Below are 13,277 nucleotides of genomic sequence, written 5' to 3' on the forward strand. Positions count from 1 at the left end.
AGGAGAAATGTCTTCGGCCAGGGAATCTATGGAATTCATTGCCACAGAAGGTTGTGGAGGCCAGGCCATTGAGTATACTTAAGATTGACATAGGTAGGTTCTTGATTATCAAGTGCATCAAGAAAAAGTGGGAGTTGAGAAACGTATCCACCATGATTGAACAGCCGGGCAGACTGGATGAGCTGTATGGCCTAATTCCTGCTCTTATGTCTTATAAGTTCATTTGTCCAGCAATCGATGTAGTGAATTTTCTGGTCTGCTACGGAGAGAGGGTTGGGCCACTTCCCTGAAGGCTGATGTTCTGAGTGGAGCTGCATCTCGGGCACTGAGGATGGCCAGACTTAAGTTTGGGGTTGAGGGTGGATTCGGTTGGGATCTTGTTGTTTTACTCATTTCATGAGAGGAGGGCGTCGCCAGTTGAGGCCTTCACTCATCACCCAACCCTCGCTGCCCTTTGAGAGGGCCGTGGTGATCTGGTCTGTGGGTTATACCACCAGCCTGTGAGTCATTTGGACACTGATGTAGGATGTACTGTCAGTCTGACAAGCCAAGAGAATCAGTACTTATGCTGATGTGAAGGCAAAATATTATCTGCTCCATAACTATCTGTTAGCATGCACTGACCCTCCCTTCCTTCCTGCCTGGGCAAGGATCCGGACTTTGCAATCTGATTTGCACCGATTGCGGGTTCCGTGTGCAATTGGGGTGGGTCCATTATTCTAACGCGTGCAAAAAATAGAGCGGAAATATAAAAACAGACTTCTTGCCTCAAGAGATTGAGAGAGTTTGGAGGTAGCTGCGAGTCGGTGTGACGGTGCAGACAAGTTCAGATCAAACATGCCCAAATGCCCGAAGTGTGTAAAGGAGGTGTATTTTGGTGAGGAATCTTGTTGCTTTGTAAAACATCTTTGGCTTAAACTTATAACTTTCTCAAAACTTACGGGGGGTGAATACATCTTCCACTTATTTCTGTCTCTCTCTGTGTCGTGTCCTGTGCCACTTGTTGGTGACTGGAATCGCGGTTTTAATGGGAAGTGTTCTGTGAGTGAGTGTCCAATTGCTGCTGGGGTTTTGTTTTCTCTCGAGAACTGCTGCTTTTTTGTTCCCGGGTCTGGGACACCGGCTCCCTTCACGATTCTGGGCTGTCCGTTTGCATTTCGTTTGAAGGTGGCGTTAGAAATTTAGAGAAAGATCCGTCAAAATCCTTTTTCTTAGGGAAAAAAAGAGCAGATCCAATCTTTTCGGCGTGGTGTTAACAGGATGCGATATTCGGCTTCCTCTCTGAGCGAGAGCAGTGCAGATGAAAGTCTTCAAATTTGTTTGCCATCTGAAAGCATGACAGGCCAGTGTAACAGCCCCCTCTTCTGATCATCCATGCAGAGGTCAAGCTAGAAGGCATACTGCCAGTCTACACGATTGCATGATTTAACCTTGATCAGGTTAGATTCCCTACAGTGTGGAAACAGACCCTTTGGCCCAACTAGTCCACACCGACCCTCTAAAGGAGCAAGCCATCCAGACCCGTTTCCCTCTGACTAATGCACCTAACACTGCAGGCAATTTAGCATAGCCAGTTCACCTGGCCTGCACATCTTTGGACTGTGGGAGGAAACCCACGCAGACATGGGGAAAATGTGCAAACATTACACACAGACAGTCACCCCAGGCTGGAATTGAACCTGGGTCCCTGCTGCTGTGAGGCAACAGTGTTAACCACTGAGCCACCATGCTGCCCCCTGTTAAGGTTCACTTAGTGCTCAAGTTATTCCTGAATGTGCCCAGACCCTCTTGGACCAAACTGGTGATTTATTCTTAGGGTAATCCTTGAAACTAATCCAAGTCAATTTGACATGGGTTTGGACACTTAGGCTGTTTTATTTTGTGCTGCCTCTTTATTCCTTCTGCAACACTAAAATTTTCATCTGACCTCTTGCGAGTCCCTGATTTTAATCACTTCATCGTCACCTTCAGCTTCCTGGGAGCCCAGCTCCTTCCCTGTACCCCTCGGGCTCTATCTCTCCTTCCTCCTTTCAAACATTCCTTCAAACCTGTCCCTTTTTGAGCAAACTCTTTCTCCTGACCGATCATCTCGCAGTCTCTGTTTATCTCTTTTCCTGATTACCCTACTGGAGAAGGATTTTGGACATGTTCCCTCTGTTGTACAGAGATGATGCAATTTGTTATTGACATGGGTTACTGTTGTCATCCTGTTAGTGGCTGTTAATATTTAAAGAAAAAATTAGAACATCCTGCAATTGACTCTCAAAAGTGTACCACAAGATTTTATGTTTTAACAAACAAATTTTGTTGTATATTAGAAAGAACTAAACAGAGTAAGCTCTAATAATTTAGTCTTGTAAGGTATACCGGCACCATCCTCATGTCCTGACTATCTGTCAATCTTCCTTCTTACCTATCAGCTCCACCCTCCTCTCTGACCTATCACCATTACCCCCACCTCCATCTACCTATTGTACTCTCAGCTACCTTCTCCCCAGCCCCACCCACTCTCATTTATCTCTCCACACCCCAGGCTTCCAGCCTCATTCCTGATGAAGGGCTCCTGCCCGAAATGTTGATTTTCCTGCTCCTCGGATGCTGCCTGACCTGCTGTGTATTTCCAGCACCACTCTAATCTTGACTCTAATCTCAGCATCTGCAGTCCTCACTTTCGCCTTGTAAGGAATAGACTCAACCAAACCCAGAGAATGCTGGAGAAACTCAGTGGGCCAGGCAGCGTCTGTGGAGAGAAAACAGTTAATGTTTTAAGTCGAGTGATTATTTGTCAGGACACTCTCCCCACCATTGCTGTCAGACCTGCTGAGTTTCTCCAGCGTTCTCTGTATTTATGTCAGAGTTCCAGCATCCACAGTATTTTGCCTTTAAGCTTTAGACTCAGTTCTTGTCTTCACCGGCCCAAGAGTGACCTTTATCTTACAAAATCTTTTTAAGATTCATTCCATGTCCCTGGGACTAAGTCAAAAGTATATTACAGCTTTCGAGAATTCCCTCTGATTTCACACCAACGTTGGAGATCGTCACCGAGGTACAATATTTCTTTGGGGTCCCTTGCATTGGCATTTTGCAAAGTCACTCTCCACCATATTTATGAAGCTCATGATTTCCCCACCTCCCTGTGACCCCTACACATTGATTTGAAGCTTCAGAAATCACCCTTGTTTTCCAGTAACTCACTGGACATCTTCAAACTGCTACTATCTTGATTCCTTCCAGAGCTCTATCAGCATTAATGTTTTCATTAAGTTGACAATTGTACATTTCTCCATTTAGCTTCCCCTGTCACTTTTCCAACTTTTTCTTATACTGAATCCCAGTTCCCATTTGTCCTGGATGAAGATATGGTGTTTAATTTAACCATGGTTTAATGGAAGCGGTCTGATTTTTCAATGCTGTTCTCTCTTAAAGTGAACCCTAGTATTTGTTCTGGAATATCAGAATAGGAGGAGGCCATTTGACTCCTCCAGCATGGTTTTACATTAAATGATGTCAGAGTGATTTATTATTTAGCATTGACTCAGCTTTTAGAAGAGAAATGTACCCATTTCAGGTTTAAAGTAAACAATCAATTTAGTTTCCTGTACCTACGCAAAACAGAGTTTGAATCTTCAAGTGTCTTTTGTATATATGGTTCCAAGCGTTGTGTGTGAAAGATCTGGTTCGAAGTTTTGGACAGTGTCTGTCGGGGAGGTCCCTGTGCTGCACTGGGTAATGTCCCTGAACACTTGATCTCGGCTCTGACTGTGGAACTTCCTGACCAAGCCACACCGTGAGGTTGAACAGGCTGAGCATTGATGCAGGAATGCTGCTAGTCGGCTGTTCACAGGCACAAAGTGTCTCCTGGTCATCCTGACCCATCTGGTCTCACTGATGGGATGATCTCAAGGCAAGGCAGAAATTCTGGGCCCCGCTCTAATCTCTGACCCGGGCACAGTTGGCCCTGACCCCGGACTAGGGCACATCTTCCCTGCTCTGACCCCAACCCTGTCACAGCAGCCCTGACCCCTGACCCAGGTGCAGTTACGTTTATCCCTTATCTGGGTGCAGCCATCTGCCCCCTGACCCTGGCACAGGCATCCTGCCCTGGGTACAGCCATCATGCCCTTAACCCAGGCACAGACACCTTACCCTGGTCCCTGACCCCCAGGCACAGTGATCCTGCTCTGCTCCCTGACCTGGGCACAGCAGTCTCTGCCCCTCAGTATCCCCAGAGCCCTGGCTATCAGGCTGTGATGTTCCTTACTCCTGTGTCCCACGTTCTGAGTTCAGGTATAGTGCTGCTCTCTCAGTGCTGTACTGTGTCCTGACGAGTTCTACTCTCAGTACTCCAGCTGGGAATGAAGCAGAGTTTGTGGTATTGGCTCTGCACCTGTGTTCTCTCCTCCTCTCCATATAGAGGCTGGCATTCTGTTAGCTTTTATGATTATTTCCTGTATCTGGTCATAACATTTTAATGACCTGTGTCCCACAAATCTCACTCTGATCCTCCACAGATTCAGCACTATCACCACTTAGATATGCCCTCATTTGTTATGACTGCAGAAACCTGTTTGCAATTGTAATACATGTTCACCCAAACTATGGCCATTAAGAGTGAACAATTTGTGAATCCATTACCCCTCCAGTATCTCCTATTCAGACTGTCTCTGAGCTCTTCCTCCTTCCAACTAAAAATACACATTGACACGCACAGAAACTCCGTCACCAGTTACACACCCATTGCATTAACATTGCCTTGTAATAGTCCTTCCCCATCGCCGATTGCACTCGCTGACCTCTGCAATGTGTGGAATAGCTCCCACTCCCATGGTGTTTCTCAGTGACAGAGGAATCATATAACCATATCTCATTGGGGAGAAAGCTAACTGGACCAGGAAGAATGTTGGATTTACATATTAGCTACTTGTCCTCTGTAGAATGAGGAGTGAATATGGGCAGAGTGTTTAAAACCTGTTTGGCATCTGACCCTTGTGTGTTCCAGATGTGTAGATTCAGATGGCATCAATATCCTCTAACTATTCTGGTTTCTCTTTCTTTATTCATCAACCAAGTGGCAATTGTGGGCACAGTGGTTTGCTCTGCTGCCTCACAGCACCAGAGACCTGGGTTCATTACCCACCTCAGGCGACTGACTGTGTGGAGTTTGCACATTCTCCCCGTGTCTGCGTGGGTTTCCTCCGGGTGCTCCAGTTTCCTCCCACAGTCCAAGGATGTGCAGGTTAGGTGAATTGGCCATGCTAAATTGCCCGTAGTGTTAGGTAAGGGGTAAATGGTGGGGTATGGGTAGGTTGCGCTTCGGCGGGTCATTATGGACTTGTTGGGCCGAAGGGCCTGTTTCCACACTGTAATGTAATCTAATCTAATCAAATTGTGTGTGAGGATAAAACTAGAGACATAGAAAATAAGAGCAGGATAAGGCCATTCAGGTAAGGATGGCACTTTCCATCCCTAAAAGGCATCGGTGAACCAGATGGGGCTTTCTGACAATTGACAATGGTCATCATTAGATTCAGAATTCCAGACTTTTATTACATTCAAATTCTACCATCTGCCATGACAGGATTTGAACCCAGGTCCCCAAAACATTACCTGGGTCTCTGGATTAATAGTCCAGTAATAATACAACTTGACCTTCACCTCTCCTTGAGCTTCAACCATTTTCTGTGGCAGAATCATAGAGTCATAGAGATGTACAGCACGGAAACAGACCCTTGGTTCAACCCGCCCATGCTGCCCAGATATCCCAACCCAACCTAGTCCCACCTACCAGCACCAGCCCATATCCCTCCAAACCCTTCCTATTCATATACCCATCCAGATGTCTTTTAAATGTTGCAATTGTACTGGCCTCCACCACTTCCTTTGTCAGCTCATTCCATACACATATCACCCTCTGTGTGAAAAAGTTGCCCCTTAAGTCTCTCTTGTACCTTTCCCCCTCACCCTAAACCTATGCCCTCTAGTTCTGGACTCCCCGACCCCAGGGAAGAGACTTTTTGTCTATTTATCCTATCCATGTCCTTCATGATTTTATAAACCTCTATAATGTCACCCCTCAGCCTCCGACGCTCCAGCCCCAGCCTATTTAACCTTTCCCATTGCTCAAATCCTTCAACCCTGGCAACATCCTTGTAAATCTTTTTTGAACCCTTTCAAGTTTCACAACATCCTTTTGATAGGAAGGAGACCAGAATTGCATGCAATATCCCAACATTGGCCTAACTAATGTCCTGTACAGCCGCAACAAGATCTCCCAACTCCTGTACTCAATACTCTGACCAATAAAGGAAAGCATACCAAATGCCTTCTTCACTATCTTATCTACATGCGACTCTACTTTCAAGGAACTATGAACCTGCACTGCAAGGTCTCTTTGTTCAGCAACACACCCCAGGACTTCCCCATTAAGTGCATGAGTCCTGCTAACATTTGCTTTCCCAAAATGCAGCATCTCGCATTCTTCTAAATTAAACTCCATCTGCCACTTAAGTGCGTGAAGAGATTTCAGTCCTAAATTGCCTACCCTGCATCCTTCGATTGTGGCTCCTGGTTCTAGAGTCTCTAATCATTGGGAACATCTTGACTGTGTTTACTCTTCAGCTGAGTTCTGTTAGAAGTTTGTAGGTTTCTATCAGATTCTTCTGAACTCCAGTAAATATAGTCCTAACCGATCTAATCACTCTTCATGCGTCAGTTATCCCATCCCAGGAATCTGGTAAACCTTCATTGCCCTCCCTCCATAGCCAGAACATCCTTCCTTAGAGAAGGACATCAAAACTGCACACAGTACTCTAGTTGTTGTCTCGCCAAAGCCCTGTACAATTGCAGTAAGATGTCCCTGCTCCTGTCGCCATTTCCTGATGCTGAGATGGCCCTTAACCTCCTGTGTTGCAAAAGGTTTGTTCTTCTCAAGGGACTGTGGCCTTTTTAAAGCGAATAGGGCTCACCTGACAGAATCCTATGAAGAGCTAACAGTTCTTACGCGGTTACTAAACTTGTTGCAAAAGCTCTTGTGATGAGGGCGTTTTGTCCATCTCGTTGTAAAGGTGATTTTTTTTTTGCCACTTTGGATTCCAGCTGAGAGAGTCTCATACCATGGAAAGGATTGGCACAAATCTTGTTTGAAATGTGGAAAATGCAACAAGACCTTGACAGCTGGTTCTTTCTCTGAAGTAAGTTCTCGTTTAATTTGTATCCTCCTGCTCAGGAAAGGCACTGGTTATTGTCTCCTTCCCGCTTTAAAAAATACTTGTTTTGTGTTGCAGCACAGTGGGCAGCCTTATTGCACCACACCGTGTTATGGAGCTCTCTTTGGGCCGAAAGGTGAGAAATCTAGTGCACACATTTTAATGTTGGACTTTAAAAGTTGGATAGAGATGAGTGAGTTGCATGAAGCAGAAGAGAACTGAAAAGGATGGAAACTCTGCTTAAACTGTAAGGAGACAGTGAGGTCTGCAGATGCTGGAGGTCAGAATTGAGAGTGTGTTGCTGGAAAAGCAAAGCAGGTCAGGCAGCATCCGAGGAGCAGGAAAATCAGGCTGGAGCCTTTAATCACAAATGAGGCTGGGAGTCTCAGTGGGGGGTGTAGAGATAAATGGGATGGGCTACTCCCCAGCCCCACCCCCATCCCATTTATCTCTCCGCTCCCAGCTTAAACTTGTACAGGCTGCATTAGGAGCACAGTGTTAGGAAGGTTAGGAAGATACATCACAGGATGATCCCAGTGATCAATGGGTTCAGCTGTGAGAACATGAGGTGTCAGAACAGGGTGGGGGTATGTCAGTAAATTAGAGCGAGGCTCTTAATGCAGTAACATCATGAATACCTTTCTCACAAATCTGTCCCTCAAAACCTTATGCACAATTGGTGCTATGATATTGAATTGAGAAGCAATCTCCTCTTCGCAATTCCCCCATTTCTCCCAACCAACACTCCAGACTTCTGCCCGACCTTTTGAAGATTTTTCAAATATGCTCACTGTTATAATGCCAATTCCGTAGCCAATCTTCACATAGAAAGATCCCACCAACAAAGATGCAGTAATAATCAGATTTTTTTCCCCACAAAACCAGTTGGTGGATAAACACTGGCCTGGAGACTAAAGAGAACCTCCCACTCTTCCTTGAAATAGTGCCAGAGGATCATTCTTGTCCATGGAGAAGGTGGAGGTGGTGGGGCCTTGGTTGTACATTGTGTCTAAAAGACACAGATGCAAGCTCCCAAGATAACACAAGGACCTGGTTCAGGACAATGCTTACAGCAGTGTGACTGAGGTGGATTTTGACCTCATTGTCCTGAGGGGCAGAAACCAGTGGGGGAAAAAAATAAATCAGAAATCAGCAGGATTGAAAAGACAATGTTTGACTGATCAGTGAGGAGCTTTGAGCTGATCAGTGAGGGAAAGGGAGTCCGATGCAGCTGTGATTTCTTGGCCAGGTCTTGTGTGATGCACCGAAGCTAGTCTCGTTACTGATGGTATCTTCCATCTCTTCCAGGGTATGGACATGGTGGGACTGAAAGCCACGCATATTCTTAAACATAAGGTACACAATGTAGAGCAATAATGAGTTCCTCTGTATTATATGTTGCAAATTAGTCAATGATCTCAATTCAACATGAAGTGCAATGTTTAGAAATAGTGTGATGCAGTGGAGCTCTGAACGCTGCTGTGGAACTGATAAATAACATGGTAACAATAAGAAAAGGTTGAATCTGTGAAACTGCCTGCTGCAAAGGATTCGACTTTGGAAAGGATGGTAGGGTTTTTGACAGACTGCAGAGGAGAGTTACCAGGATGGAGCAAGGGGAGCAATGGGTTCCATTTTGGGCTCCTTTTCTTTTTTTTTGGGCAGAAAAGGGGATATTTTAATAAAGGCTGTCAGAATCCAGGGAAAGTAGTTTTGCAATGACAGGGACAGTCAGTATCCAGAGAGCAGTATTTCAGAGGAATTTGCAAAACAAACAGGTGTGGGAGGGAAGGAGAATTTTGGCACAACTGAGAGCAGCTGTGATTTGGGAACGTGCTGCCCTTGGTGACAGATGTCCAAGAGATAATGAGCTAAACGCTTGGACAGAAAAAGGAATTTACAAAGCTACAAGGGGAAGAGGAGAGAAACTGGATATTGAGACTCAGAATTCTGTTCTACAGGTGGAAGATCCACAGTCTCTCACTGTGCCTGGAAAACTTCCAATATTCATTGATAAATGGCAGCAAGATGATGATCATTGACTCAGTATAAAATAATCTACTAAATATAAAATCTTCTCCTCTCTAGGTTTACCATTTGCAATGACTGACAACAAGACCTTGGAAAGAGAAGAGGGAGCTCAGTTTGTGTATTCGCAGCCAGATTACAATAACTCTTGGTATCTGGAATTGCACACATACACCAGTATAGAACCTAACCTTCTCACAGCCCACTACAGGGTTTGAGAAGGCTTGTTTGTATAGCGTGAACAACCTGCCCCAATGTGTACACTTTCTTTTTATAAAGGTAGCCACAGCAGCAGTCTCGGAATGGGATTGGGCTTGGGGGGATTGAATTACCATCTGGAGCAAGGTGGGAGTTGGAGGGTAATTCTACTCCTCTCCCAGAGATCCCCAAAGGTGGTGGGATCCTGGCAATGTCAGTGCAACTCATTGCTCCCCAATTACCAGGAGTTATTCACTTGTCATCCTGATTGGCTGAGATGATGGATGGATGAAAACTTGTTTCAAAGTCAGTCTATAATCAACTTGTCATTCCTTTTCATACACACAATAAAGGATATTCATTCTTAGAGTTGTGTTGTGATGTCACTAGATTGTGTTGTGTGTCACCCCTAACTGGGGCAGTGTGCTGGAAACCAAGCCCCATTACTCCCAGAGACTTTGCAAAAGATTTTGGAAAGGACACAGAATTCCATAATTTCTCTATCGTTTAGACCCAGGTTGACAGAAAACATGGACCAGGTCTTTGTGCTAAACAAGAATTACTACTTATTACAAATAATTCAATTCTAACTCCAGATAAACAATTATGAACCATCGACATGCAATTCAACTTGTTAGGACTCTAACCCATTTTCAAAATCCTCCCTCTACATGCACACATAGACAGACCAAAAATACATGGATGTCATGGTGGCTGGGAAGACTGGGAAAGCAGTTCACAGGGTTTGCTGAGATGATCCTTTTACTGTTCAGAATGCTGCTTCTCAATTTTCCTTCTCCAGGTCCTTCCACTTGTTTGCAGAATGCTCAGGGCAAATGATTCATACTTACAAAAGTCTCTGATTTATTATGGCATTTGATGAGGGGGAAATAAAGTGGCTGTCTTCAGGTTTGAGATACTTTTCACTGCAAAGTAGAAACAGCTCTTTCCCTTCTCAGGTCTGTCCTGAACACTCATCCCCAACCTGTTAGGAGTCAATCTCAGTTCTTGAGCAAGATTAACCAATTATGGCGAATTAAGGAAGTTGAGAGTTGAAAGAAGTGTATAAGGAGGTAAAAGTCAATGATAGCCCCAAAGACTGACTAAATTCAGAATCCAGAAAAGCAGGATTAAAAAGAAAATAGAAAACCGAGGGCAAACTTGTGAGGAATATAAAAACGAACAGTAAATATATATAAAGGAAGAGAGAGGTCGAAGTGAACATATGCGCCTTAAAAATGAATCTGGTGAGATGGTTATGGGGAATGAAGAAATAGCAGAGGGCTTAAACAGATATTTTGCATCAAACTTTACTGTGGAAGGTACCTCAAAGAGTACAGGGAAGAAATTAAGTACCATCACCTTCCAACTATTTGGGCAAAGACAAATAAGTCCCCTAGCCCTGATGGCTTCCAACCTAAAGAAGATGTAATTAGTGACCAGGCTGTTCATGAGTGTTTCAAATAGTGAACATTACTTGATTGAGTTTAATGCAGTGGCTGTAAGAGATAAGCAAAGATTGAACAGTAGAATTTTGAATTTAAGTAAGGCAGACTTTAACGGATGAGGCAGAGACTATCCATGATAACCTGGGAAGGTAAAATAACAGAGGAACAGTGGAGGGTGTTCACAGGAACATTTAATGCTATTCATAAACAGTTTTCACCCATGAGAAGAAAAGCTCCACCTCTCAAAATAAAAACAGCCATGGACACCTAAGGACAGAACAAAAATAAAGAGCTTATAAAAACACAAAGATCTCACCGAATGGGACAAAGACAAACAAAGGGTTTATAGGTGTGGTTAAAAAGGATCATGAAAGGAAACTCGCAAGGAATGTAAAAGAGAAGAGAACTTTCATAAAGAGAAAGTGGTTGGTTAAGAGTACAATTAACCCACAGAAGGTTGAGAGTGGGGATATTTTCAATGTTAATAGGGAATAGCAGACATGCTGAATGATTATTTTGCTTCAATATTCACAGCAGAAAAGGAGGAGAGCTTGCTGCAAGTCTCAAAGAAATTCACAGAAGATCGGGGACAGAGTTGAAATAAAATTAGCTTCAGTGAATCATCAACAATGGGGAAATTAATGGAACTGAACAGTGACAAATAGAACATAGAACATTATAGCGCATAAGGGAAGTTTCATATAAAATTGCCCTCACTTCCGCATCATTCTCCATGCTTTAACCATGTTATGGACAATTGGGTTTCTGCAATGATCCATAACAGTTCTCATCTTGTCCACAAACAGCAAATTAGTGAGGGGGCATTCTGCCTGGGAGGCCTAGATGTCCAGCCAAATTGACCTCGGCAAGCCCAATCATTCACATAGATTAATAGGGAACTTCACTGATATTTCTTGAAATCTGGCAAGAGCACCCCTCCATTCCATGTGGAAGCTACAATTTAGGAAGCTTAACCTGGTCACCTGCGCAACCAGATGAAAGAACAGAGGCAGCTGTTAAGCCTCCGCAACGTTTGCCTAGGTAGCATCAGAGGGGGCATTCACATGGGATACAATAAATTAGGAAGAACATTTAACCAAAGCTATTCCAGCCAACCCCAGGTAGAGGTGAAAGTGAGGACTGCAGACGCTGGAGATTAGAGTCAAGATTAGAGTGGTGCTGGAATTGCACAGCAGGTCAGGCAGCATCTGAGGAGCAGGAAAATCGACATTTTGGGCAGGCGCCCGTCATCAGGAATGAGGCTGGAGAGATAAATGGGTGGGGTGAGGCAGGGGCGCAGGGAGGTGAGAGAGCCGTAGTGGATGGTGATGGGGGTGAAGTTGATAGGTCAGAGAGGAAGGTGGAGCTGATAGGTGGGAAGGAAGATTGACAGGTGGGACAAATCACGAGGACGTTGCTGAGCTGAAAGCTTGGGGTAAGGTGGGGGGAGGGGAAAATGAGGAAACTGGTGAAGTCCACATTGATGCCCTGGAGTTGAAGGGTTCTGAGGTGGAAGATGAGGCATTCTTCCTCCAGGTGTTGGGTGGTGAGGGAGTGGCAGTGGAGGAGACCCACGACCTGCATGTCCTTAGCAGAGTGGGAGGGAGAGTTGAAATGTTGGGCCACGGGGCGGTGGGGTTGATTGGCGGGCGTCCCAGAGATGTACCCTAAAGCGCTCTGCGGGAAGGCGTTCAGTCTCCCCAATGTAAAGGTGACCGAATCGGGAGCAATGGATACAATAAATGACATTGGTGGAAATGCAGGTGAAATTTTTATGGATGTGGAAGGCTTCTTTGGGGCCTTAAGATGGAGGTGGGGGGGGGAAGGGGAGGGGGAGTTGTGGGCATAGGTTTTGAAATTCCTGCGGTGGCAGGGGAAGGTGCCAGGAGGGGAGGGTGGGTTATTTGGGGACGTGGACCTGGCCAGGTAGTCACGGAGGGAATGGTCTTTGCGGTAGGTGGATAGGGGTGGGGAGTCCGTTTGTAGGTGGCGGAAATGGCGGCAGATGATGCAGTTTATGCGGAAGTTGGTGGGGAGGAAGGTGAGGACCAGGGAGGTTCTGTCCTTGTTGCGGTTGGAGGGGTGGGGTTTGAGGGCAGAGGTGCAGGATGTGGATGAGATGCGTTGGATGGCATCTTCAACCACGTGGGAAGGGAAATTGCGGTCTTTAAAGAAGGAGACCATCTGGTTTGTTCCATCTGGTGGTGGAACTGGTCCTCCTGGGAGCAGAATTGAGAATACAGGATGGCATTTTTGTAGGAGATTGGGTGGGAGGAGGTGTAATCCAGGTAGCTGTGGGAGTCAATGGGTTTGTAAAAAATGTCGGTGCTGAGTCGGTCGTCATTGATGGAGATGGTGAGGTCCAGAAAGGGTAGGGAGGTGTCAGAGATGGTCCAGG

The 13,277-nt window shown here is 45.3% G+C and overlaps 1 protein-coding gene across 1 annotated transcript; it reads left to right on the plus strand.

The window, feature by feature from the left end:
- Positions 1-727: 727 nt before the first annotated feature.
- crip1 (cysteine-rich protein 1) lies at positions 728-9,800 on the plus strand. The gene is made up of 5 exons (XM_072569486.1): positions 728-877; positions 7,096-7,190; positions 7,284-7,341; positions 8,514-8,561; positions 9,294-9,800. Exons 1-4 carry the CDS (start codon positions 838-840, stop codon positions 8,552-8,554), a joined length of 234 nt encoding a protein of 77 aa, XP_072425587.1. The 5' UTR covers positions 728-837; the 3' UTR covers positions 8,555-8,561; positions 9,294-9,800.
- The last annotated feature ends 3,477 nt before the right edge of the window (positions 9,801-13,277 follow it).

This window comes from Chiloscyllium punctatum, chromosome 4 (genome assembly GCF_047496795.1).
Source record: "Chiloscyllium punctatum isolate Juve2018m chromosome 4, sChiPun1.3, whole genome shotgun sequence".
NCBI classification, from domain to species: Eukaryota; Metazoa; Chordata; class Chondrichthyes; order Orectolobiformes; family Hemiscylliidae; genus Chiloscyllium; species Chiloscyllium punctatum.

Coding starts and splice junctions, on each gene's coding strand:
- crip1 (XM_072569486.1), top strand. CDS start 838: ATGCCCAAATGCCCGAAGTGTGTAAAGGAGGTGTATTTTG. Junction 878..7,095: donor TGTAAAGGAGGTGTATTTTG/GTGAGGAATCTT, acceptor TTTGGATTCCAG/CTGAGAGAGTCTCATACCAT. Junction 7,342..8,513: donor AGCTCTCTTTGGGCCGAAAG/GTGAGAAATCTA, acceptor CATCTCTTCCAG/GGTATGGACATGGTGGGACT.